This window comes from Oncorhynchus gorbuscha, linkage group LG15 (genome assembly GCF_021184085.1).
Source record: "Oncorhynchus gorbuscha isolate QuinsamMale2020 ecotype Even-year linkage group LG15, OgorEven_v1.0, whole genome shotgun sequence".
Classification (NCBI taxonomy): domain Eukaryota; kingdom Metazoa; phylum Chordata; class Actinopteri; order Salmoniformes; family Salmonidae; genus Oncorhynchus; species Oncorhynchus gorbuscha.
The window spans coordinates 896,896-924,673 of NC_060187.1; the positions used below are offsets into that span (position 1 = coordinate 896,896).

The 27,778-nt window shown below is 44.9% G+C and overlaps 1 protein-coding gene across 2 annotated transcripts; it reads left to right on the forward strand.

Moving 5' to 3' along the window:
- On the forward strand, nucleotides 1-27,778 carry gtpbp6 (GTP binding protein 6 (putative)). Of its 2 annotated transcripts, none has more exons than XM_046302460.1 (10): nucleotides 1-733; nucleotides 1,258-1,395; nucleotides 1,567-1,637; nucleotides 1,768-1,898; nucleotides 4,891-4,961; nucleotides 5,674-5,832; nucleotides 10,594-10,802; nucleotides 11,604-11,752; nucleotides 13,748-13,900; nucleotides 27,057-27,777. In XM_046302460.1, the coding sequence occupies exons 1-10, from the start codon at nucleotides 256-258 to the stop codon at nucleotides 27,181-27,183; spliced, it is 1,686 nt and encodes a 561-aa protein (XP_046158416.1). In that variant the 5' UTR covers nucleotides 1-255; the 3' UTR covers nucleotides 27,184-27,777. The 2 variants fall into 2 exon arrangements, with proteins under 2 accessions (XP_046158416.1, XP_046158417.1); XM_046302461.1 differs by having other exon boundaries at nucleotides 568-768; nucleotides 27,057-27,778.

Consider the following 27,778-nt stretch of genomic DNA (forward strand, 5'->3'; position numbering starts at 1 on the left):
AAATGTCTAGTCGACATGTGCAGCTTCAAAACAACACCAGCACATTATTTTAGACCTTTTCCATAAGTCGCTTCTGTTATCAGAATGGATTGCATTTTCAGCACTGATTCAATATTGCGAAAAGGTTTTGTAGCTAATTTCCTAGAACTGTAGTAATAATGCGTTGTTTTGGTCTCACTCACTTCCCAGTGACATTGTTAGCTGGCTAATTCGCTACATAGCTAGGCTACTAGTTAACGTTAGGAAACCGTTATCATGTCAACCATAAAGTATTGTATGTTAGGTAACAGTGTAGTTACACGTTTATTCCCCAAAAGGACCTATTCATGGTGTGTACAGTTGAAGCATCAGCAGTTTTACTGCGCAGAGAACTGGCTTAAGTTACCAACAAGTTATACTTGCCATAAGAGATCACATGATGTCAATCAATCATATCAGTATATCTCACAATATGGGCTCCAACGTCACAGAGCTACAACAGTGTCATGGCAGACATCTATCCCCTTACAACACAGACGCTTTTCACTGTCAACATACCAGCTGAAAATGAGGGATGACGACCATACCCCAGGACATGAAAGCCTGGGCAGGGAGGAGGACGATTATATAGATGACAGTGAGATAGATGAGCTGTTTCAGCACCAGATCCCTATGGTCGGAGAGGGAGACCACCGCATCTTCATCGTCCATCCTGATGTGAAATGGGGAAGCAGGAAGCAGTACCTTACCACAGGTTAGTGGAAACTCAGGAGCTGGCCATTAAACCATGTAAGGCAGTTATGTCATTAGGGTGGGTATACAGGAATCTGTTAAAAAAACTTTGTAAAGGTTTGCCAACAAACAACGCATACAGAGTGGCATGATCAATTCAACTAGTTGACGAATAGGCATCAACTCACCACGTAGCTTGTTCTTAATGTTTGTCCATCGGCTACCAGAGTGAGGACAGACATTTTCTGGAATAAACGTGGTTTGTGAAAAACTTAATAAAATAGCCCACTCCCTACCCGGTATCTTATTCTGCCGCTATACAACTTTGTATACGTTGTTTGTTGACAACCTTGTTATTTACGAAGTTTTTGGAACAGATTCCTGTTGGAATGTTCTACAAATTATACCCACCCATGTCATAATGAGTTCCAAATGACACCCTGTTTTCCGGGGTCCTCCTATGGACCTTAGTCAAAAATAGAACATTGTACAGGGTGTAGGAGGCCATTTGGGACGAAGCACTTCTGTCACGTGTCTCTTTCACAGCCAATCTGATGATGGCGGAGGCAGTGGGTTTGGTCAACACTCTACACAACTGGAGTGTCATCGACAAGATCATCCTCTCCACCAAGACACCAGAGAAAAAGATGATCTTTGGCAAAGGCAACTTCCAGACGCTCACAGGTCTGCCTGTTTTAACCCCATAACTTACCCTCGCCCTAACCCTGTTTCATGAAGTCTGTTCTCTCTCCCTGACACAATTTGACAGGCAATGTTTGGTGATATGTAATGTGAGTCAGTATTTAGCATTACTGTATTGAGTCCAGAATCCTATTGTGATTTTTTTTTTCTTAGAGAGAATCAGAAGAACTCCGGGAGTAACTGCTGTGTTTGTCAACGTGGAGCGTCTGTCCCCTGCCTCAGAGGTGAGAGTGGGAGACGAGAGCTTTACCCATGCACTACAGTGTAGATTGAGTCTTTATTGTCCCAATAGACCTGTCACAATATGGCATATGGCTGCATAGACTTGACTCTGATAGTATGTTTTCCTTTCAGAAAGAGTTTGAGGAGGCGTGGGGGGTGAAGGTGTTTGACAGATACTCTGTGGTTCTCCATATCTTCCGCTGTAATGCCAGAACCAAGGAGGCCAAGCTACAGGTCTCCCTGGCTGAGATTCCACTGCTCAGGTAGCGTCCTAGTATTTTACCTATATATCACGCAAGTATTCATACTAATGTAATACAATGTATAAAGTCAGAAAGGTAGAGGCGAAGCGAGAGGGATTACTGAGCCCAAAATCTGTCTTATCCAGCAGGTAGTGTTTCCGCGCACCAATCTAGGAGATTTTTTATGGAGGTCAATGAATGGCGAATTTGGTTAACAGAAATTGGAATGGCTTATTTGCTACGAGTGGCTTATTTGATGGAATAGAAGTTCCGTAATGATTAGGTTGTTACGAGTGTACTGATATAAGTAGGACACAAAACATCCTGGTAGGGCTGTCCCCGGAAGAAGAAGAAAAAAAATCTTGGTTGACCGAAAGTCGTCTATTCTTTCGACCAATCGATTGCTCAACATTTTTAAACATGTATTTTACCATATATAGACACAGACAATTTGTTTTAATATGATCAACGATGTGCATTGAGTTTGTCTGATGCTTTAAGCTTACTGTTTGATGCCTCGAGGGCGCCAGAGTTCGAGATACCCAGAAGAATAAAACCTTAACCTGACCCAACTATTCTCCTCCTGCTCCTGCTGTCTCTCCGATTCTGCCATTACTCTCCTGAAGTTAGATTACTTAGTTAGATTACTTGTTGGTTATCACTGCATTGTCGGAACTAGAAGCACAAGCATTTCGCTACACTCGCATTAACATCTGCTAACCATGTGTATGTGACAAATAACATTTGATTTGATTTGAATTTGATTTGAAGTTGACGCTAATAGTCTACAGGAGGAGTCGGCAACCTTTCTCATGTGGAATGACAATATATCTGACCATTTCTACCGATCTGCGTGCCAGTTATGGTTTTCATATGCACATTTTTGTGAAACAGTTTCATTGAATTTATAATACACTTGGTATCTTCAAATCATTGTCATGTGGTTTTAAATTATATCCAAATGAATTACTTAAAAATCATACAATGTGATTTTCTGGATTTTTGTTTTAGATTCCGTCTCTCACAGTTGAAGTGCACCTATGATAAAAATTACAGACCTATCTTCCGAAAAAACTCTTAAAGACTTAGTAATATTGTACATCAATAGCAGTCAATATTAATTGTCACCTTATTTCAGTCTCATCTGAAAGTTGTAAATTCTTGGTTCTCTTCACGAACCCTGGCTAACAAGTTGAATCAGCAATACAAAATTGGGTTTAATTATTTATTTACTAAATACCTAACTAATCACACAGAATTACATATACACAGAATGAATCATGATTACAAATTATGTCATAAAGGAAAACGTCCCTGGCGGACGGAACAGATATGACTACGCAAAGAAAGTGGGTTGGGTTTGAGTGAAAGAGCGGGAAGACTGAAGAACAAAGGGAGAAGCGATGTCTCTATCGGGCCGTAGGCAACTACTCTATCGTAAATACAGAATCTTATGCATTCAAAATTACCGCCCATTTGGGAAAGGAAAATATATTTACTCTGAACTGCGCTTCAATAGGTTGGTGGTAGATGGAAGGCCGTGTTGCCCAATAGAGTCCTCTGTCCTTTGAAGAGTGTCTCTGAACGGGAACGGAATACGTTGTTGTGTCGTCGTTGGGTGGTAGACGGGATACTCTGTCTTTCCTCTCCTAGCCCACGTTTATAGCGGCTGATAACTAGAATCTGAATCTGATAACTATAATGTGTAGACTTTCCATTGTACCGTTTATGTCATCCTATCATTGATGAGAATGTCTCAGATGACAACCGAACTGACATCATACTCATTAAGTACCAACGCATACGTTCAACTGGTTGGATTGAACAATGTTCAGCACGATATACACTGCTCAAAAAAATAAAGGGAACACTTAAACAACACAATGTAACTCCAAGTCAATCACACTTCTGTGAAATCAAACTGTCCACTTAGGAAGCAACACTGATTGACAATAAATTTCACATGCGGTTGTGCAAATGGAATAGACAACCGGTGGAAATTATAGGCAATTAGCAAGACACCCCCAATAAAGGAGTGGTTCTGCAGGTGGTGACCACAGACCACTTCTCAGTTCCTATGCTTCCTGGCTGATGTTTTGGTCACTTTTGAATGCTGGCGGTGCTTTTACTCTAGTGGTAGCATGAGACTGAGTCTACAACCCACACAAGTGGCTCAGGTAGTGCAGCTCATCCAGGATGGTACATCAATGCGAGATGTGGCAAGAAGGTTTGCTATGGCTGTCCCATTGTTTAAAAGACATAAGGACCCAGGTTTATAGACGGTTCCCTTCCAGATACCCCCTGACTGTCCCATTGTTTAAAAGACATAAGGACCCAGGTTTATGGACGGTTCCCTTCCAGATACCCCCTGACTGTCCCATTGTTTAAAAGACATAAGGACCCAGGTTTATGGACGGTTCCCTTCCAGATACCCCCTGACTGTCCCATTGTTTAAAAGACATAAGGACCCAGGTTTATGGACGGTTCCCTTCCAGATACCCCCTGACTGTCCCATTGTTTAAAAGACATAAGGACCCAGGTTTATGGACGGTTCCCTTCCAGATACCCCCTGACTGTCCCATTGTACTCCTTGTGGGTAACAGCTTATTTTCCCTTCCCCTTACTTAACCTTATGCCTAACCTCAACCCTAACCTTAAATTAAGACCAAAAAGCAAATGTTTATTCATGTGAATTTTGACTTTGTAGCTGTGGTAACTAGTGAAACCCGTTGTGCCTGTTGTTCACACACACAGCATGGTTTTTCTTGATCTGAGCCTCCTCCCGACTGCCTTCCAAGACATTTCTTTTCATTGTTAAAGCGGCTGTTAAGAGTATTTGGTAAATATAATGGATAATATGTGGTAAAGTAGATTTTTCCAGTATGTGATCCACAGCACCAACTAGTGTAATTTTAATGCATCTCCATTGAAACTGATTCTTAACTGTTTTGAACACTGAAATACTATTGAACATGGCGTTTTCCAACATGTACACAATGTGTTCTTCTGACAGATCCCGTTTGAGAAATGAAGTGGCCAACTTGGACCAGCAGGGTGGGGGCTCCAGATACATTATGGGTTCAGGTAAGCCTACAGTAACCTGTGGATGTCTCTGCTTCCTCACTTACTGTACTGTAAGTTAGTCTGTATAAGAGCAGCAGTTAAATTCCTTTGTCTAGGTGACTAACCCCTCCCTCCCTGTTGTCGAGGCGACTAACCCCTCCTTCCCTGTTGTCTAGGTAACTAACCCCTCCCTCCCTGTAATTAGGTAACTAACCCCTCCCTCCCTGTCATTAGGTGACTAAACCCCTCCTTCCCTGTTGTCTAGGTGACTAACCCCTCCCTCCCTGTTGTCGAGGCGACTAACCCCTCCCTCCCTGTCTCTAGGTAACTAACCCCTCCCTCCCTGTCTCTAGGTGACTAACCCCTCCCTGTCTCTAGGTGACTAACCCCTTCGTCCCTGTCTCTAGGTGACTAACCCCTCCCTGTTTCTAGGTGACTAACCCCTTCGTCCCTGTCTCTAGGTGACTAACCCCTCCCTGTCTCTAGGTGAATAACCCCTCCCTCCCTGTCTCTAGGTGACTAACCCCTCCCTCCCTGTCATTAGGTGACTAACCCCTCCCTCCCTGTCTCTAGGTGACTAACCCCTCCCTCCCTGTCTCTAGGTGACTAACCCCTCCCTCCCTGTCTCTAGGTGACTAACCCCTCCCTGTCTCTAGGTGACTAACACCTCCCTCTCTAGGTTACTAACCCCTCCCTCCCTATCTCTAGGTGACTAACCCCTTCCTGTCTCTAGGTGAGACGCTGATGGAGGTACAGCAGAGAGTTTTGCAGGAGAGAGAGCTGAAGATCTGCTCTGCTCTACAACATCTGAGGAGGAAGAGACACCTGCTCCGCTCCCAACGCAAAAACAGAGACTTCCCCATCATCTCTGTTATGGGCTATACCAACTGTGGTGAGAGACAGGGGTTATGGGCTATACCAACTGTGGTGAGAGGCGGGGTTATGGGCTATACCAACTGTGGTGAGAGGCGGGGTTATGGGCTATACCAACTGTGGTGAGAGGCGGGGTTATGGGCTATACCAACTGTGGTGAGAGGCGGGGTTATGGACTATAACAACTGGTGAGAGACAGGGGTTATGGGCTATACCAACTGTGGTGAGAGGCGGGGTTGTGGGCTATACCAACTGTGGTGAGAGGCGGGGTTATGGACATTAACAACTGTGGTGAGAGACAGGGTTATGGGCTATACCAACTGTGGTGAGAGACAGGGTTATGTGGTCCTTCTGTAGCTCAGTTGGTAGAGCATGGCGCTTGTAACGCCAGGGTAGTGGGTTCGATTCCCGGGACCACCCATACGTAGAATGTATGCACACATGACTGTAAGTCGCTTTGGATAAAAGCGTCTGCTAAATGGCATATATTATTATTATTATTATTATTATGGGCATTAACAACTGTGGTGAGAGACAGGGTTATGGGCTATACCAACTGTGGTGAGAGACAGCGGTTATGGGCTATACCAACTGTGGTGAGAGACAGGGGTTATGGGCTATACCAACTGTGGTGAGAGACAGGGTTATGGGCTATACCAACTGTGGTGAGAGACAGGGGTTATGGGCTATACCAACTGTGGTGAGAGACAGGGGTTATGGGCTATCCCCATTAGTTCCTGTCAAGGCAGCAGCTACTCTTCCTGGGGTTTATTATGGATCCCCATTAGTTCCTGCCAAGGCAGCAGCTACTCTTCCTGGGGTTTATTATGGATCCCCATTAGTTCCTGCCAAGGCAGCAGCTACTCTTCCTGGGGTTTATTATGGATCCCCATTAGTTCCTGTCAAGGCAGCAGCTACTCTTCCTGGGGTTTATTATGGATCCCCATTAGTTCCTGCCAAGGCAGCAGCTACTCTTCCTGGGGTTTATTATGGATCCCCATTAGTTCCTGTCAAGGCAGCAGATACTCTTCCTGGGGTGTATTATGGATCCCCATTAGTTCAGGCAGCAGCTACTCTACTACTCTCCACTACTCTACTACCACATATCTACAATACATTAAGTGTGTTCCCTCAGACCACTACTCTACAATACATTAAGTGTGTTCCCTCAGACCACTACTCTACAATACATTAAGTGTGTTCCCTCAGACCACTACTCTACTACCACATATCTACAATACATTAAGTGTGTTCCCTCAGACCACTACTCTACAACACATTAAGTGTGTTCCCTCAGACCACTACTCTACAATACATTAAGTGTGTTCCCTCAGACCACTACTCTACAATACATTAAGTGTGTTCCCTCAGACCACATATCTACAATACATTAAGTGTGTTCCCTCAGACCACTACTCTACTACCACATATCTACAATACATTAAGTGTGTTCCCTCAGACCACTACTCTACAATACATTAAGTGTGTTCCCTCAGACCACTACTCTACTACCACATATCTACAATACATTAAGTGTGTTCCCTCAGACCACTACTCTACAACACATTAAGTGTGTTCCCTCAGACCACTACTCTACAATACATTAAGTGTGTTCCCTCAGACCACTACTCTACAATACATTAAGTGTGTTCCCTCAGACCACTACTCTACTACCACATATCTACAATACATTAAGTGTGTTCCCTCAGACCACTACTCTACAACACATTAAGTGTGTTCCCTCAGACCACTACTCTACAATACATTAAGTGTGTTCCCTCAGACCACTACTCTACTACCACATATCTACAATACATTAAGTGTGTTCCCTCAGACCACTACTCTACAATACATTAAGTGTGTTCCCTCAGACCACTACTCTACAATACATTAAGTGTGTTCCCTCAGACCACTACTCTACTACCACATATCTACAATACATTAAGTGTGTTCCCTCAGACCACTACTCTACTACCACATATCTACAATACATTAAGTGTGTTCCCTCAGACCACTACTCTACAATACATTAAGTGTGTTCCCTCAGACCACTACTCTACTACCACATATCTACAATACATTAAGTGTGTTCCCTCAGACCACTACTCTACTACCACATATCTACAATACATTAAGTGTGTTCCCTCAGACCACTACTCTACAATACATTAAGTGTGTTCCCTCAGACCACTACTCTACTACCACATATCTACAATACATTAAGTGTGTTCCCTCAGACCACTACTCTACAATACATTAAGTGTGTTCCCTCAGACCACTACTCTACAACACATTAAGTGTGTTCCCTCAGACCACTACTCTACAATACATTAAGTGTGTTCCCTCAGACCACTACTCTACAATACATTAAGTGTGTTCCCTCAGACCACTACTCTACTACCACATATCTACAATACATTAAGTGTGTTCCCTCAGACCACTACTCTACAACACATTAAGTGTGTTCCCTCAGACCACTACTCTACAATACATTAAGTGTGTTCCCTCAGACCACTACTCTACTACCACATATCTACAATACATTAAGTGTGTTCCCTCAGACCACTACTCTACAATACATTAAGTGTGTTCCCTCAGACCACTACTCTACAATACATTAAGTGTGTTCCCTCAGACCACTACTCTACTACCACATATCTACAATACATTAAGTGTGTTCCCTCAGACCACTACTCTACTACCACATATCTACAATACATTAAGTGTGTTCCCTCAGACCACTACTCTACAACACATTAAGTGTGTTCCCTCAGACCACTACTCTACAATACATTAAGTGTGTTCCCTCAGACCACTACTCTACAATACATTAAGTGTGTTCCCTCAGACCACATATCTACAATACATTAAGTGTGTTCCCTCAGACCACTACTCTACTACCACATATCTACAATACATTAAGTGTGTTCCCTCAGACCACTACTCTACAATACATTAAGTGTGTTCCCTCAGACCACTACTCTACTACCACATATCTACAATACATTAAGTGTGTTCCCTCAGACCACTACTCTACAACACATTAAGTGTGTTCCCTCAGACCACTACTCTACAATACATTAAGTGTGTTCCCTCAGACCACTACTCTACAACACATTAAGTGTGTTCCCTCAGACCACTACTCTACAATACATTAAGCGTGTTCCCTCAGACCACATATCTACAATACATTAAGTGTGTTCCCTCAGACCACTACTCTACACTACATTAAGTGTGTTCCCTCAGACCACATATCTACAATACATTAAGTGTGTTCCCTCAGACCACTACTCTACAATACATTAAGCGTGTTCCCTCAGACCACTACTCTACAATACATTAAGTGTGTTCCCTCAGACCACTACTCTACAATACATTAAGTGTGTTCCCTCAGACCACTACTCTACAATACATTAAGTGTGTTCCCTCAGACCACTACTCTACAATAGTCTGTTCTGGACTTGGGGACTGTGTAGTCATGGCCCTATGTAGTACTGTGCTCCTCCCATAGTCTGTTCTGGACTTGGGGACTGTGTAGTCATGGCTCTATGTAGTCATGGCTCTATGTAGTACTGTGCTCCTCCCATAGTCTGTTCTGGACTTGGGGACTGTGTAGTCATGGCTCTATGTAGTCATGGCTCTATGTAGTACTGTGCTCCTCCCATAGTCTGTTCTGGACTTGGGGACTGTGTAGTCATGGTTCTATGTAGTCATGGCTCTATGTAGTACTGTGCTCCTCCCGTAGTCTGTTCTGGACTTGTGGACTGTGTAGTCATGTCTCTATGTAGTCATGGCTCTATGTAGTCATGGCTCTATGTAGTACTGTGCTCCTCCCATAGTCTGTTCTGGACTTGGGGACTGTGTAGTCATGGCTCTATGTAGTACTGTGCTCCTCCCGTAGTCTGTTCTGGACTTGGGGACTGTGTAGTCATGGCTCTATGTAGTACTGTGCTCCTCCCGTAGTCTGTTCTGGATGTGGAGACTGTGTAGTCATGGCCCTATGTAGTACTGTGCTCCTCCCGTAGTCTGTTCTGGATGTGGAGACTGTGTAGTCATGGCTCTATGTAGTCATGGCTCTATGTAGTCATGACTCTATGTAGTACTGTTCTCCTCCCGTAGTCTGTTCTGGACTTGGGGACTGTGTAGTCGTGGCTCTATGTAGTCATGGCTCTAAGTAGTCATGGCTCTATGTAGTCATGGCTCTATGTAGTCATGTCTCTACGTAGTCATGGCTCTATGTAGTCATGGCTCTATGTAGTACTGTTCTCCTCCCGTAGTCTGTTCTGGACTTGGGGACTGTGTAGTCATGGCTCTATGTAGTCATGGCTCTATGTAGTCATGGCTCTATGTAGTCATGTCTCTATGTAGTCATGGCTCTATGTAGTCATGTCTCTATGTAGTCATGTCTCTATGTAGTCATGGCTCTATGTAGTCATGTCTCTATGTAGTCATGTCTCTATGTAGTCATGTCTCTACGTAGTCATGGCTGTATGTAGTACTGTTCTCCTCCCGTAGTCTGTTTCCAGGTGTTTTTTATTCCATTCCATTTGCTCCGTTCTGGACATTATGATGAGCCGTTTTTGATTTTGCACAAGTGTTTACCCACCTGTTGTTGCTAAATATGATATATAATATAAATGGCTTCATTCACCGAACGGTGATCAGCATTTACCCACTTATTTACTGACTATTACACCTCCAGTAGCACTTATTTAATATCTAATTAAAATATTGTCTCTTCTGCCTGTTCGTTACTGTTAAACTCCTATATCTCCTCCAGGTAAGACGACTCTGATCAAGGCGTTGACTGGTGACGCTGCGCTGCAGCCTAGAGATCAGCTGTTTGCCACGCTGGACGTCACGGTGCACGCCGGCACGCTGCCTAGTCACATGACTGTGCTTTACGTGGACACCATCGGCTTCCTGTCCCAGCTTCCCCACCGGCTCATAGACTCCTTCTCCGCCACGCTGGATGACGTCACTCACTCTGTATGTTACAACGGGTTTCATTTCAAAATGTTTACAATTCATCCCAAAGGTGTTCCATGGTGTTAACCATAACCATGAAAAACAGCCCCAGACCATTATTCCTCCTCCACTATGGGACAGGTAGCGTTCTCCTGGCATCTGCCAAACCCAGATAAGTCCGTCAGACTGCCAGATGGTGAAGTGATTCATCACTCCAGAGAAGGTGTTTCCGCTGCTCCAGAGTCCAATGGCGGCGAGCTTATCACCATTCCAGCTGATGCTTGGTATTGCACATGGTGATCTTAGGCTTGTGTGCGGCTGCTCGGCCATGGAAACCCATTTCATGAAGCTCCCGACGAAAGGTTCTTGTGCTGACGTTGCTTCCAGAGGCAGTTTGGAACTCAGTCGTGTTGCAACCGAGGACAGACTTATTCCGCTCTACATGCTTCAGGACTCGCCGGTCCAGTTCTGTGAGCTTGTGTGGCCTACCACTTTGCGACCGAGCCATTGTTGCTCCTAGACATTTCTACTTCACATTAACACCACTTGCAGTTGACTGGGCAGCTCTAGCAGGGCAGAAATTTGATTAACTGACTTTTTGGAAAGATAGCATCCTGTGACGATGCCACGTTGAACTTCACTGAGCTTTTCAGTAAGGCCAAGATACTGCCAATGTTTGTCTATGGAGTTCGCTTGGCTGTGTGCTCAATTTTACACACCAGTCAGCAACAGGCGTGGCTGAAATAGCAGAATCCGATCATTTGAAAGGGTGTCCACATACTGCTGTATAGATAGTGTTCTTTCTCCTCGTTCTGTCCCCAGGACCTGATAGTCCATGTGAGAGACATCAGCCACCCAGAGACTGTGAACCAGAAGGAGAATGTGTTGAATGTCCTGAGGAACCTTCAGATCCCAGACAGACTGCTGAGCTCCATCGTAGAAGTCCATAATAAGATAGATCTAGTGGACAGGTGAGGAGAATAACATTTACATACAGTCTTGTACAGCTAGCCTTGTGGGGACACACAATTCAGTCCCATTCAAAATCCTATTTTCCCTGAACATAACCCGTACCCTAATCCTAACCTTAACCTGAAAGGCTAACCTTAAACCCAACCCTAGCTCCTAACCCTAAAACTAACCCTAGCTCCTAAACCCAACCCTAGCTCCTAACCCTAAAACTAACCCTAGCTCCTAACCCTAAAACTAACCCTAGCTCCTAACCCTAAAACTAACCCTAGCTCCTAACCCTAAACCCAACCCTAGCTCCTAACCCTAAAACTAACCCTAGCTCCTAACCCTAAACCCAACCCTAGCTCCTAACCCTAAACCCAACCCTAGCTCCTAACCCTAAAACTAACCCTAGCTCCTAACCCTAAAACTAACCCTAGCTCCTAACCCTAAACCCAACCCTAACCCTAAAACTAACCCTAGCTCCTAACCCTAAAACTAACCCTTGCGCCTAACCCTAAAACTAACCCTAGCTCCTAACCCTAAACCCAACCCTAGCTCCTAACCCTAAAACTAACCCTAGCTCCTAACCCTAAAACTAACCCTAGCGCCTAACCCTAAAACTAACCCTAGATCCTAACCCTAAAACCCAACCCTAGCTCCTAACCTTAAACCCAACCCTAGCTCCTAACCTTAAACCCAACCCTAGCTCCTAACCCTAAAACTAACCCTAGCGCCTAACCCTAAAACTAACCCTAGCTCCTAACCCTTAAACTAACCCTAGCGCCTAACCCTAAACCCAACCCATCCCTAGCTCCTAATCCTTAAACTAACCCTAGCGCCTAACCCTAAAACTAACCCTAGATCCTAACCCTAAAACTAACCCTAGCTCCTAACCCTAAAACTAACCCTAGCTCCTAACCCTAAAACTAACCCTAGCGCCTAACCCTAAAACTAACCCTAGCGCCTAACCCTAGATCCTAACCCTAAAACTAACCTTAGGTCCTAACCCTAAACCCAACCCTAGCTCCTAACCCTAAACCCAACCCTAGCTCCTAACCCTTAAACTAACCCTACCTCCTAACACTGAACTTAATTCTAATTCTAACCTTGACCCTAAACCCCACTATTCTTGTGGGGACTTTTGGTCCACAAGTAGTTAGAACAGTTAGAACACACTCAAACACTTCAGTGAGATGCAAAATAAACTATGTTGTGGGGAGGAACTAAAGCCTGTTGAGGGGAGGAACTAAAGCCTGTTGTGGGGAGGAACTAAAGTCTGTTGAGGGGAGGAACTAAAGTCTGTTGAGGGGAGGAACTAAAGTCTGTTGAGGGGAGGAACTAAAGTCTGTTGAGGGGAGGAACTAAAGCCTGTTGAGGGGAGGAACTAAAGCCTGTTGAGGGGAGGAACTAAAGCATGTTGAGGGGAGGAACTAAAGCATGTTGAGGGGAGGAACTGTTGAGGGGGAACTAAAGTCTGTTGTGGGGAGGAACTAAAGTCTGTTGAGGGGAGGAACTAAAATCTGTTGAGGGAGGAACTAAAGCCTGTTGAGGGGAGGAACTAAAGCCTGTTGAGGGGAGGGGTTGAGGGGAAACTAAAGCCTGTTGAGGGGAGGAACTAAAGCATGTTTTATCCATATATAAGTTCTTATCATTCATTACATGGGGAGGAACTAAAGCATGTTGAGGGGAGGAACTAAAGCATGTTGAGGGGAGGAACTAAAGCATGTTGAGGGGAGGAACTAAAGTCTGTTGTGGGGAGGAACTAAAGTCTGTTGAGGGGAGGAACTAAAATCTGTTGTGGGGAGGAACTAAAGCCTGTTGAGGGGAGGAACTAAAGCCTGTTGAGGGGAGGAACTAAAGCCTGTTGAGGGGAGGAACTAAAGCCTGTTGAGGGGAGGAACTAAAGCCTGTTGAGGGGAGGAACTAAAGTCTGCCAGATGTATATGTGACTATGCTGTTTATCCATATATAAGTTCTTATCATTCATTACATGGATATGTTGTCCTCTTCAGCTATGAGCCCTCTGAGCCCAACAGCCTGCCTATCTCTGCTCTGAGAGGACAGGGTCTGGAGGAGCTGAAGATAGTTGTAGAAGACGCTATAATGAGATCTACAGGGAAACAGGTCCTGACTCTCCTTGTGGACCTCAGCAGCTCCCAGTTAAGGTAATGTTAAAACTATTGGAATCAAGCCACATACTGTGAGTGACTGCTACAGTATAGTAGCAGTCACTTTGAACAACCTTATTCATATGACATTACATGTCCACTTCTTCTGATTCTCCTGATTCTTCTTCTTCAGTATATACAGTAAGTATGGTGAATTCAGAAAGTATTCAGACCCCTTGACTTTTTCCACATTGTTACGCTACAGCCTAATATGGATTTTGTTTAAAGTAAAATTCTCAGCAATCCACACACAGTACCCCATAATGATGAAGTGAAAACAGGTTTTTTGATTTTTTTTGCAAATGTATTCAAAACGTAAAACAGAAATACCTTATTTACATAAGTAGAATGAATTGTCCGTAGAGCTCTGAGACAGGATTGTGTAGAGGCACAGATCTGGGGAAGGGTACCAAAACATTTCTGCAGCATTAAAGGTCCCCAAGAACACAGGGGCCTCCATCATTATTAAATGGAAGAAGTTTGGAACCACCAAGACTCTTCCTAGAGCTGGCCGCCCGGCCAAACGGAGCAATCAGGGAGAACGGCCTTGGTCAGGGAGGTGACAGAGCTCCAGAGTTCCTCTGTGGAGATGGGAGAACCTTTCAGAAGGACAACCATCTCTGCAGCACTCCACCAATCAGGCATTTATGGTAGAGTGGCCAGTTGGAAGCCACTCCTCAGTAAAATGCACATGACAGCCCACTTGGAGTTTGCCAAAAGGCTCCAAAAGACACTCAGTCCATGAGAAACAGGGGATGGGGGGGGGCTTTGGATCACTACTGGCTGTAAGCGAACGGGTGATGCGCGTTTGGAGCAAGGCTCAGCCATTCAATCACATAACAACAGAATGCAGCGCAGCACGCGACTGAAGAAACACGAGACAATCAATTTGGTAGTTCCAGTATCAACGCGCTCTGGAAAGAGCGGGAGAGAGGAAAGGCAGTTTGCCAGTTACAGCAGCGCGTCCCCTGAACGGTAACGAAGAGGTAGATGAGAAGCTTGCCCACGGAGACCGGGGGTTGAGAATGTGACGAAGCCCACTTCATGAGCTGGTGCTGAAAAACAACTGGCATTTGGAAAGTTTGAGGTGAGGAAGAAAGTGGTGGACAAGTATTGTTAGCATTGTTAAGTATCTTGCTAGCTGGATCGAATTCTCAGTTAGCTAGCCAGAAAAATGTTGCGCAACATTAGCCAATTTAACTGATGAAATAATTTAGTTTATGGTGTGAAATTATTATACAGGCTGTCATGGTAACAAGCGTTCTATTAAAAATGCTGTCGTGGTAACAAGCGTTCTATTATAAATGCTGTCGTGGTAACAAGCGTTCTATTATATTTTGGGGCGGCACGGTAGCCTAGTGGTTAGAGCGTTGGACTAGTAACCAGAAGGTTGCGAGTTCAAACCCCCGAGCTGACAAATCTGTCGTTCTGCCCCTGAACAGGCAGTTAACCCACTGTTCCTAGGCCGTCATTGAAAATACTGACTTGCCTGGTTAAATAAAGGTAAAATAAAAAATAAATGCTGTCATGGTCACAAGCTTTCTATTATAAAGGCTGTCATGGTAACAAGCGTTCCATTATAAAGGCTGTCGTGGTAACAAGCTTTCTATTATAAAGGCTGTCATGGTAACAAGCGTTCTATTATAAATGCTGTCATGGTAACAAGCGTTCTATTATAAATGCTGTCGTGGTAACAAGCGTTAAATAATAAAGGCTGTCGTGGTAACAAGCGTTCTATTATAAAGGCTGTCATGGTAACAAGCGTTCTATTATAAAGGCTGTCATGGTAACAAGTGTTATATTATAAAGGCTGTCATGGTAACAAGCGTTCTATTATAAAGGCTGTCATGGTAACAAGCGTTCTATTATAAAGGCTGTCATGGTAACAAGCGTTCTATTATAAAGGCTGTCATGGTAACAAGCATTCTATTATAAAGGCTGTCATGGTAACAAGCGTTCTATTATAAAGGCTGTCATGGTAACAAGCGTTCTATTATAAAGGCTGTCTTGGTAACAAGCGTTCTATTATAAAGGCTGTCATGGTAACAAGCGTTCTATTATAAAGGCTGTCATGGTAACAAGCGTTCTATTATAAAGGCTGTCATGGTAACAAGCATTCTATTATAAAGGCTGTCATGGTAACAAGCGTTCTATTATAAAGGCTGTCATGGTAACAAGCGTTCTGTTATAAAGGCTGTCATGGTAACAAGCGTTCTGTTATAAAGGCTGTCATGGTAACAAGCGTTCTATTATAAAGGCTGTCATGGTAACAAGCGTTCTGTTATAAAGGCTGTCATGGTAACAAGCGTTCTGTTATAAAGGCTGTCATGGTAACAAGCGTTCTGTTATAAAGGCTGTCATGGTAACAAGCGTTCTATTATAAAGGCTGTCATGGTTAACTGCAATATTAGTATATATAAGACTTGAGTGTCATTTGCAGTAAAGTCTAGGCAACAAATAACATTGGATTGCTTTCTTTACATGTTTTAGCTGTGTTAGGTTCACATTAACCACTTTTTATTTTACACACAGAGACCGATCATGTAGATTATATTATTTGTTGTTTAATTAGTTCAAACCTGGCATGAGAGCTCATGTGAGTCCAGTTCAGGTAGTGCATGGTCTGGCCAGTTATGGGTGGTAGCTAGTCCAGTTCAGGTATTGCATGGTCTGGCCAGTTATGGGTGGTAGCTAGTCCAGTTCAGGTATTACATGGTCTGGCCAGCTATGGGTGGTAGCTAGTCCAGTTCAGGTATTGCATGGTCTGGCCAGTTACGGGTGGTAGCTAGTCCAGTTCAGGTATTGCATGGTCTGGCCAGTTATGGGTGGTAGCTAGTCCAGTTCAAGTATTGCATGGTCTGGCCAGCTATGGGTGGTAGCTAGTCCAGTTCAGGTATTGCATGGTCTGGCCAGTTATGGGTGGTAGCTAGTCCAGTTCAGGTATTGCATGGTCTGGCCAGTTATGGGTGGTAGCTAGTCCAGTTCAGGTATTGCATGGTCTGGCCAGCTATGGGTGGTAGCTAGTCCAGTTCAGGTATTGCATGGTCTGGCCAGTTACGGGTGGTAGCTAGTCCAGTTCAGGTATTGCATGGTCTGGCCAGCTATGGGTGGTAGCTAGTCCAGTTCAGGTATTGCATGGTCTGGCCAGCTATGGGTGGTAGCTAGTCCAGTTCAGGTATTGCATGGTCTGGCCAGCTATGGGTGGTAGCTAGTCCAGTTCAGGTATTGCATGGTCTGGCCAGTTACGGGTGGTAGCTAGTCCAGTTCAGGTATTGCATGGTCTGGCCAGCTATGGGTGGTAGCTAGTCCAGTTCAGGTATTGCATGGTCTGGCCAGCTATGGGTGGTAGCTAGTCCAGTTCAGGTATTGCATGGTCTGGCCAGCTATGGGTGGTAGCTAGTCCAGTTCAGGTATTGCATGGTCTGGCCAGCTATGGGTGGTAGCTAGTCCAGTTCAGGTATTGCATGGTCTGGCCAGCTATGGGTGGTAGCTAGTCCAGTTCAGGTATTGCATGGTCTGGCCAGCTATGGGTGGTAAATAGTCCAGTTCAGGTATTGCATGGTCTGGCCAGCTATGGGTGGTAGCTAGTCCAGTTCAGATGAAACATGGTCTGGCCAGCTATGGGTGGTAACTAGTCCAGTTCAGGTATTGCATGGTCTGGCCAGCTATGGGTGGTAGCTAGTCCAGTTCAGATGAAACATGGTCTGGCCAGCTATGGGTGGTAACTAGTCCAGTTCAGATGAAACATGGTCTGGCCAGCTATGGGTGGTAGCTAGTCCAATTCAGATGAAACATGGTCTGGCCAGCTATGGGTGGTAGCAAAATAGGTACAGATGAGGACAATGCACTCCAGCACTTTACAGATGGCATTTCGACTGTTGAATGGCCTCCTGTTGAATGGCCTCCTGTTGAATGGCCTCTGTTGAATGGCCTCCTGACACGTGGCAGTGCAGTTCCATGACTCTGTCCTTATTAACTGCCAGAGGGGAGGGCTCATGGTGAAGTGTGCCTATCGAAGATAGTTCTGGGAGATTCAGGATGGCTTTGACGTTGAGGAGGTGTAATTCTTATCATATGTGAAGGCCCAGTAAGTTGATGGCATTTCTTGTCAATGAGTGTTGTGTTGGTTGATCGTTATGAACACCTGCCTTATGAGCTTGTTATCATATGTGGTTGCATTCTCCCCATACACCATAATATCAGACGTGTAGTCAGAGCATGGGTGGACCGACTGGCAAGTGTCTTCACTGACATCTTCAACCTCTCCCTGACCGAGTCTGTAATAACCTACATGTTTCAAGCGGACCACCATAGTCCCTGTGCCCAAGGAAACCTGCTGCTGCCTTCCACCGCTCAGTCAGACTGCTCTATCAAATCATAGACTTAATTATAATATAATAAACACACAGAAATATGAGCCTTAGGTTATATTCTTTCCTTTCATTAGAGCCTCCCAGTTGTAGAGCTAGGGAGAGGGTGTCAGGGTTGTCTATAGAGCCTCCCAGTTGTAGAGCTAGGGGGAGGGTGTCAGGGTTGTCTATAGAGCCTCCCAGTTGTAGAGCTAGGGAGAGGGTGTCAGGGTTGTCTATAGAGCCTCCCAGTTGTAGAGCTAGGGAGAGGGTGTCAGGGTTGTCTATAGAGCCTCCCAGTTGTAAAGCTAGGGAGAGGGTGTCAGGGTTGTCTATAGAGCCTCCCAGTTGTAGAGCTAGGGGGAGGGTGTCAGGGTTGTCTATAGAGCCTCCCAGTTGTAGAGCTAGGGAGAGGGTGTCAGGGTTGTCTATAGAGCCTCCCAGTTGTAGAGCTAGGGAGAGGGTGTCAGGGTTGTCTATAGAGCCTCCCAGTTGTAGAGCTGGGGGAGCTAGGGAGAGGGTGTCAGGGTTGTCTATAGAGCCTCCCAGTTGTAGAGCTAGGGAGAGGGTGTCAGGGTTGTCTATAGAGCCTCCCAGTTGTAGAGCTGGGGGGAGGGTGTCAGGGTTGTCTATAGAGCCTCCCAGTTGTAGAGCTGGGGGGAGGTGTGTCAGGGTTGTCTATAGAGCCTCCCGGTTGTAGAGCTAGGGGGAGGGTGTCAGGGTTGTCTATAGAGCCTCCCAGTTGTAGAGCTAGGGAGAGGGTGTCAGGGTTGTCTATAGAGCCTCCCAGTTGTAGAGCTAGGGGGAGGGTGTCAGGGTTGTCTATAGATCCTCCCAGTTGTAGAGCTGGGGGGAGGGTGTCAGGGTTGTCTATAGAGCCTCCCAGTTGTAGAGCGAGGGAGAGGGTGTCAGGGTTGTCTATAGAGCCTCCCAGTTGTAGAGCGAGGGAGAGGGTGTCAGGGTTGTCTATAGAGCCTCCCAGTTGTAGAGCGAGGGAGAGGGTGTCAGGGTTGTCTATATTATAGTGCCCAGTTTCTCATTGATCCTGGAAGAGGCTGGTGAATTGCTATAGTTGGAGTTGCAGTACTGCTGTTTCCAAAGGTGTCTGAGTGGTAGGCATACTGGAAGCTTAACCTAGCTGAAGTACACACAAATAGTACATACATACAGTACAGGTACATACATCTGCTACTACTACTCTCTGTTTATCACATATGCATAGTCAGATTAACTATACATTCATGTACATACTACCTCAATTGGGCCGACCAACCAGTGCTCCCGCACATTGGCTAACCGGGCTATCTGCATTGTGTCCCACCCACCAACCCCTCTTTACGCTTCTGCTACTCTCTGTTCATCATATATGTATAGTCACTTTAACCATATCTACATGTACATACTACCTCAATCAGCCGGACTAACAGGTGTCTGTATATAGCCTCGCTACTTTTATAGCCTCACTACTGTATATAGCCTCACTACTGTATATAGCCTGTCTTTTTACTGTTGTTTTACTTCTTTAGTTAACTATTGTTCACCTAACACCTTGTTTGTATTATTGGTTAGAGGCTGTAAGTCACGTGACAAATCAACTGTGATTTGATTTACAACATGTACAGTGTATTTAGAAAGCATTCAGACCCCTTCACTCTTTCCCCTTTTTGTTACTTTACAGCCTTATTCTAAAATGGATTTAAAAAATAAAAAATCCTCAATCTACACACACTGCCCCATAATCACAAAGAGAAAACAGGTTTTTAGAAATGTTTGCGAATTTATTAAAAATACATTTAAAAAACAGAGTCCTTATTTACACGAGTATTCAGACCCTTTGTTATGAGACTCTAAATTGATCTCAGGTGCATCCTGTTTCCATTGATCATCCTTGAGATGTTTCTATTACTTGATTGGCGTCCAACTGTGGTAAATTCAATTGGTTGGACATGATTTGGAAAGGCACACACTTGGCTATATAAAGTCCCACAGTAGACAGTGCATGTCAGAGGAAAAACCAAGACATGAGGTCGAAGGAATTGTCCGTCGAGTGCCGAGACAGGATTGTGTTGAGGCACAGATCTGGGGAAGGGTACCAAAACATTTCTGCAGCATTGAAGGTCCACAAGAACACCGTTGCCTCCATCAATCTTAAATGGAAGAAGTTTAGAACCGCCAAGACTCTTTCTCAAACAATCGGGGGAGAAGGGAGAAGACAAAGAACCCGATGGTCACTCTAACAGAGCTCCAGAGTTTCTCTGTGGAGATGGGAGAACCTTCCAGAAGGACAACCATCTCTGCAGCACTCGACCAATCAGGCCTTTATGGTAGAGTGGCCAGACAGAAGCCTCTCCTCTGTAAAAGGCACATGACAGCCCGTTTGGTGTGAGAAACAAGATTCTCTGGTCTGATGAAACCAAGATTGAACTCTTTGGCCTGAATGCCAAGCATCACGTCTGGAGGAAATCTGGGACCAACCCGATATAACATCTCTGGAGAGACCTGAAAATAGCTGTGCTGCGACGCTCCCCATCGAACCTGACAGAGATTGAGAGGATCTGCAGAGAAGAATAGGAGAACCTCCCCAAATACAGGTGTGCCAAGCTTGTAGCGTCATACCCGAGAAAACTAAAGGCTGTAATCTCTTCCAAAGGTGCTTCAACAAAGTACTAAGTAAAGAGTCTGACTACTTATGTGAATATGATATTTAAAAATTTATAATAACCAGTGTTTGCTTTGTCATTATGGGGTATTGTGTCATTTGATGAGGGGGAAAAAACTATTTAATTAATTTTAGAATAAGGCTGTAACATAATTTTTTTTTGAAAATGTCAAAGGGTCTGAATACTTTTCAAATGCACTGTATGACTGGTTTCAAATCTGTCATTTATATTTACAATCCCCTTCTCCAAACGGATTACTCATTTACCTAGCTCTTATCAATAGCTCTTATCAATAGCTCTTATGAAGTTGTAAATAACGGTGCATGGAGAATTGTGTCTCATTTAATGCGGCATATCTGTGGACACGCCTCCTCCACACCTCCATTAATACAGTGTATCTATAGACACGCCTCCTCCACACCTCCATTAATACAGTGTATCTGTAGACACACCTCCTCCACACCTCCATTAATACAGTGTATCTATAGACACGCCTCCTCCACACCTCCATTAATACAGTGTATCTGTAGACACACCTCCTCCACACCTCCATTAATACAGTGTATCTATAGACACGCCTCCTCCACACCTCCATTAATACAGTGTATTTGTAGACACACCTCCACACCTCCATTAATACAGTGTATCTGTAGACACACCTCCATTAATACAGTGTATCAGTAGACACACCTCCATTAATACAGTGTATCTGTAGACACACCTCCATTAATACAGTGTATTTGTAGACACACCTCCACACCTCCATTAATACAGTGTATCAGTAGACACACCTCCATTAATACAGTGTATCTGTAGACACGCCTCCATTAATACAGTGTATCTGTAGACACACCTCCATTAATACAGTGTATCTGTAGACACGCCTCCATTAATACAGTGTATCTGTAGACACACCTCCTCCACACCTCCATTAATACAGTGTATTTGTAGACACACCTCCTCCACACCTCCATTAATACAGTGTATCTGTAGACACACCTCCATTAATACAGTGTATCAGTAGACATACCTCCATTAATACAGTGTATCTGTAGACACACCTCCATTAATACAGTGTATTTGTAGACACACCTCCATTAATACAGTGTATCAGTAGACACACCTCCATTAATACAGTGTATCTGTAGACACGCCTCCATTAATACAGTGTATCTGTAGACACACCTCCATTAATACAGTGTATCTGTAGACACACCTCCATTAATACAGTGTATCTGTAGACACACCTCCTCCACCACACCTCCATTAATACAGTGTATCTGTAGACACACCTCCTCCACACCTCCATTAATACAGTGTATCTGTAGACACGCCTCCATTAATACAGTGTATCTGTAGACACACCTCCATTAATACAGTGTATCTGTAGACACACCTCCATTAATACAGTGTATCTGTAGACACACCTCCATTAATACAGTGTATCTGTAGACACACCTCCTCCACACCTCCATTAATACAGTGTATCTGTAGACACCCCTCCATTAATACAGTGTATCTGTAGACACCTCCATTAATACAGTGTATCTGTAGACACCTCCATTAATACGGTGTATCTGTAGACACACCTCCATTAATACAATGTATCTGTAGACACACCTCCTCCACACCTCCATTAATACAGTGTATCTGTAGACACACCTCCTCCACACCTCCATTAATACAGTGTATCTGTAGACACACCTCCATTAATACAGTGTATCTGTAGACACACCTCCTCCACACCTCCATTAATACAGTGTATCTGTAGACACACCTCCATTAATACAGTGTATCAGTAGACACACCTCCTCCACACCTCCATGAATACAGTGTATCTGTAGACACACCTCCATTAATACAGTGTATCTGTAGACACACCTCCATGAATACAGTGTATCTGTAGACACACCTCCATTAATACAGTGTATCTGTAGACACACCTCCTCCACGCCTCCATTAATACAGTTTATCAGTAGACACACCTCCTCCACACCTCCATTAATACAGTGTATCTGTAGACACACCTCCATTAATAGTGTATCAGTAGACACACCTCCTCCTCCACGCCTCCATTAATACAGTGTATCTGTAGACACGCCTCCACCACACGTAATTTATTTGCTCTCCACCCCCAAATGATTAGCAGGTGAATAGCGGTTGAGTAGTGGGTGAATAGCGGGTGAATAGTGGGTGAATAGCGGGTGAGGAGTGGGTGAATAGCAGGTGAATAGCGGTTGAGTAGTGGGTGAATAGCGGTGGAGTAGTGGGTGAATAGCAGGTGAATAGCGGTTGAGTAGTGGGTGAATAGCAGGTGAATAGCGGTTGAGTAGTGGGTGAATAGCGGTTGAGTAGTGGGTGAATAGCGGTTGAGTAGTGGGTGAATAGCGGTTGAGTAGCGGGTGAGTAGCGGTTGAGTAGTGGGTGAATAGCAGGTGAATAGCGGTTGAGTAGTGGGTGAATAGCGGTTGAGTAGTGGGTGAATAGCGGTTGAATAGCGGTTGAGTAGTGGGTGAATAGCGGTTGAGTAGTGGGTGAATAGCGGGTGAATAGCGGTTGAGTAGTGGGTGAATAGCAGGTGAATAGCGGTTGAGTAGTGGGTGAATAGCGGTTGAGTAGTGGGTGAATAGCGGTTGAGTAGTGGGTGAATAGCGGTTGAGTAGTGGGTGAATAGCGGTTGAGTAGTGGGTGAATAGCGGTTGAGTAGTGGGTGAATAGCGGGTGAATAGCGGTTGAGTAGTGGGTGAATAGCGGTTGAGTAGTGGGTGAATAGCGGTTGAGTAGTGGGTGAATAGCGGTTGAGTAGCGGGTGAATAGCGGTTGAGTAGCGGGTGAATAGCAGGTGAATAGCGGTTGAGTAGTGGGTGAATAGCGGTTGAGTAGTGGGTGAATAGCGGTTGAGTAGTGGGTGAATAGCAGGTGAATAGCGGTTGAGTAGTGGGTGAATAGCGGTTGAGTAGTGGGTGAATAGCGGTTGAGTAGTGGGTGAATAGCGGTTGAGTAGTGGGTGAATAGCAGGTGAATAGCGGTTGAGTAGTGGGTGAATAGCGGTTGAGTAGTGGGTGAATAGCGGTTGAGTAGTGGGTGAATAGCGGTGAATGCGGTTGAGTAGTGGGTGAATAGCGGTTGAGGTGAATAGCGGTTGAGTAGTGGGTGAATAGCGGTTGAGTAGTGGGTGAATAGCGGTTGAGTAGTGGGTGAATAGCGGTTGAGTAGTGAATAGCGGTTGAGTAGTGGGTGAATAGCGGTTGAGTAGTGGGTGAATAGCGGTTGAGTAGTGGGTGAATAGCGGTGAATAGAGTAGTGGGTGAATAGCGGTTGAGTAGTGAATAGCGGTTGAGGTGAATAGCGGTTGAGTAGTGGGTGAATAGCGGTTGAGTAGTGGGTGAATAGCGGTGAATAATAGCGGTTGAGTAGTGGGTGAATAGCGGGTGAATAGCGGTTGAGTAGCGGGTGAATAGCGGTTGAGTAGTGGGTGAATAGCGGTTGAGTAGTGGGTGAATAGCGGTTGAGTAGTGGGTGAATAGCGGTTGAGTAGTGGGTGAATAGCGGTTGAGTAGTGGGTGAATAGCAGGTGAATAGCGGTTGAGTAGTGGGTGAATAGCGGTTGAGTAGTGGGTGAATAGCGGTTGAGTAGTGGGTGAATAGCAGGTGAGTAGCGGTTGAGTAGTGGGTGAATAGCGGTTGAGTAGTGGGTGAATAGCGGTTGAGTAGTGGGTGAATAGCGGTTGAGTAGTGGGTGAATAGCGGTTGAGTAGTGGGTGAATAGCGGTTGAGTTGAGTAGTGGGTGAATAGCGGTTGAGTAGTGGGTGAATAGCGGTTGAGTAGGGTGAATAGCGGTTGAGTAGTGGGTGAATAGCGGGTGAATAGCGGTTGAGTAGTGGGTGAATAGCGGTTGAGTAGTGGGTGAATAGCGGTTGAGTAGTGGGTGAATAGCGGTTGAGTAGTGGGTGAATAGCGGTTGAGTAGTGGGTGAATAGCGGTTGAGGTGAATGAGGTTGAGTAGTGGGTGAATAGCGGTTGAGTAGTGGGTGAATAGCGGTTGAGTAGTGGGTGAATAGCGGTTGAGGTTGAGTAGTAGGTGAATAGTAGGTGAATAGCGGTTGAGGTGAATAGCGGTTGAGTAGTGGGTGAATAGCGGTTGAGTAGTGGGTGAATAGCGGTTGAGTAGTGGGTGAATAGGGTTGAATAGCGGTTGAGTAGTGGGTGAATAGCGGTTGAGTTGAGTGGGTGAATAGCGGTTGAGTAGTGGGTGAATAGCGGTTGAGTAGTGGGTGAATAGCAGGTGAATAGCGGTTGAGTAGTGGGTGAATAGCGGTTGAGTAGTGGGTGAATAGGGTGAATAGTGGTTGAGTAGTGGGTGAATAGCGGTTGAGTAGTGGGTGAATAGCGGTTGAGTAGTGGGTGAATAGCGGTTGAGTAGTGGGTGAATAGCGGTTGAGTAGTGGGTGAATAGCGGTTGAGTAGCGGGTGAATAGCGGTTGAGTAGTGGGTGAATAGCAGGTGAATAGCGGTTGAGTAGTGGGTGAATAGCGGTTGAGTAGTGGGTGAATAGCGGTTGAGTAGTGGGTGAATAGCGGTTGAGTAGTGGGTGAATAGCAGGTGAATAGCGGTTGAGTAGTGGGTGAATAGCGGTTGAGTAGTGGGTGAATAGCGGTTGAGTAGTGGGTGAATAGCAGGTGAATAGCGGTTGAGTAGTGGGTGAATAGCGGTTGAGTAGTGGGTGAATAGCGGTTGAGTAGTGGGTGAATAGCGGTTGAGTAGTGGGTGAATAGCGGTTGAGTAGTGGGTGAATAGCGGTTGAGTAGTGGGTGAATAGCGGTTGAGTAGTGGGTGAATAGCGGTTGAGTAGTGGGTGAATAGCAGGTGAATAGCGGTTGAGTAGTGGGTGAATAGCGGTTGAGTAGTGGGTGAATAGCGGTTGAGCAGTAGTGGGTGAATAGCGGTTGAATAGCGAGTAGTGGGAATAGCGGTTGAGCAGTGAATAGAGTGGGTGAATAGCGGTTGAGGTGAATAGCGGGTGAATAGCGGTTGAGTAGTGGGTGAATAGCGGTTGAGTAGTGGGTGAATAGCGGTTGAGTAGTGGGTGAATAGCGGTTGAATAGCGGTTGAGTGGGTGAATAGCGGTTGAGTAGTGGGTGAATAGCGGTTGAGGAGTGGGTGAATAGCGGTTGAGTAGTGGGTGAATAGCGGGTGAATAGCGGGTGAATAGCGGTTGAGTAGTGGGTGAATAGCGGTTGAGTAGTGGGTGAATAGCAGGTGAGTAGCGGTTGAGTAGTGGGTGAATAGCGGTTGAGTAGTGGGTGAATAGCGGTTGAGTAGTGGGTCAATAGCGGTTGAGTAGTGGGTGAATAGCGGTTGAGTAGTGGGTGAATAGCGGTTGAGGAGTGGGTGAATAGCGGTTGAGTAGTGGGTGAATAGCGGGTGAATAGCGGTTGAGTAGTGGGTGAATAGCGGTTGAGTAGTGGGTGAATAGCGGTTGAGTAGTGGGTGAACAGCGGTTGAGTAGTGGGTGAATAGCGGTTGAGTAGTGGGTGAATAGCGGTTGAGTAGTGGGTGAATAGCGGTTGAGGAGTGGGTGAATAGCGGTTGAGGAGTGGGTGAATAGCGGTTGAGTAGTGGGTGAATAGCAGGTGAATAGCGGTTGAGTAGCGGGTGAATAGCGGTTGAGTAGTGGGTGAATAGCGGTTGAGTAGTGGGTGAATAGCGGTTGAGTAGTGGGTGAATAGCAGGTGAATTACATGATGTTCTCGTGCTTTAGTTCAACTTCAGAATACGCAGAGAGAAAAGTGCATATAAAGGAAATGACGTTCCATTTACGCTTAACTCAGGTCGGAATGAGGGCCTTATAGAATAGGTTTTACAATTATATTTATCATGTTTAAGGCTTGATTTACCCCCATTGTATATCTCTAACCATTCATCTCCCAACGAGCCAGGACACAACCTGCCTGAGATCCTCTGGCAGGCCACTGTTGACCATTCCAAAGTCTAGATTTTAAAGTCAGCTATCTGTTTCATTCTCCTTCCTCATGTCTGTTTCTTTGTTAGTACTTTTATTTTATGATGTGAATCACTTTGTTACTTGTATTGAAAAGCACAATATAAATAAAGTTATTAACTTCTTCTTCGTGTGTTTCCAGCTGGCTGTACAAGGAGGCAACAGTTCAGGAAGTGGACGTTAACCCAGATGAAGGTTCCGCTGTCGTCAAGGTGATCATCAGTGCTGCTGCGTACGGACGCTACAGGAAGATGTTCTTAGGTAGTTAGAAACACTGCAGGTCTAAACCCTGGATGATTGACAGGAGGCTTTATTGAAGCCACCGCGCAGCAATAGAAATGCATTTATTATATTAGACACCTTAAAACATTTTTGAAGTCTGCATTATGTTAGCTTAAGATACAAATAAAATAAAAATCCTTCATAAAGTATTTATTTTTTGAGTATTGTTACTGTCCCCACTACAACAACAAAAAAATACTTGTATAATGGCTACGGTGTCTCAAAATGGACAAACGGTACTACCAGTATAGCCTATTTTTTTTCTTGTTTTTCAAGCAAAGGTCTTTTTAAGGGAGTATGGTGCACACTTGTTCGGTTCAGTTAGGCGAGTTTGGCCGAACTGAACCATGCTGAACCCTAACCAATAATCACTGTTACCGAGAGTTCCTGTCATAACATCCTTTTATTAGGGAACACACAAAAAGCTGTTTCATCAGAAAACCACACTACTCTTGTTGTATGAATGATAAAATGCATTTAAATGTAAATATGTTAACAGGAAAGTGACAAGGTATGACAGTATATTGATTAATTATTAACTGTCTATCATGTTTCACATCTCACCTGGGCTGGATCTGCTTG

What these genes read in the sequence shown, in the direction of transcription:
- gtpbp6 (XM_046302460.1), top strand. Translation starts at nt 256, where the DNA reads ATGTCAACCATAAAGTATTGTATGTTAGGTAACAGTGTAGTTACACGT. An exon ending in CAACTTCCAGACGCTCACAG is followed by an intron (nt 1,396 to 1,566) that starts GTCTGCCTGTTT and finishes TTTTTTTCTTAG; the next exon opens with AGAGAATCAGAAGAACTCCG. An exon ending in AAGATAGATCTAGTGGACAG is followed by an intron (nt 11,753 to 13,747) that starts GTGAGGAGAATA and finishes TGTCCTCTTCAG; the next exon opens with CTATGAGCCCTCTGAGCCCA.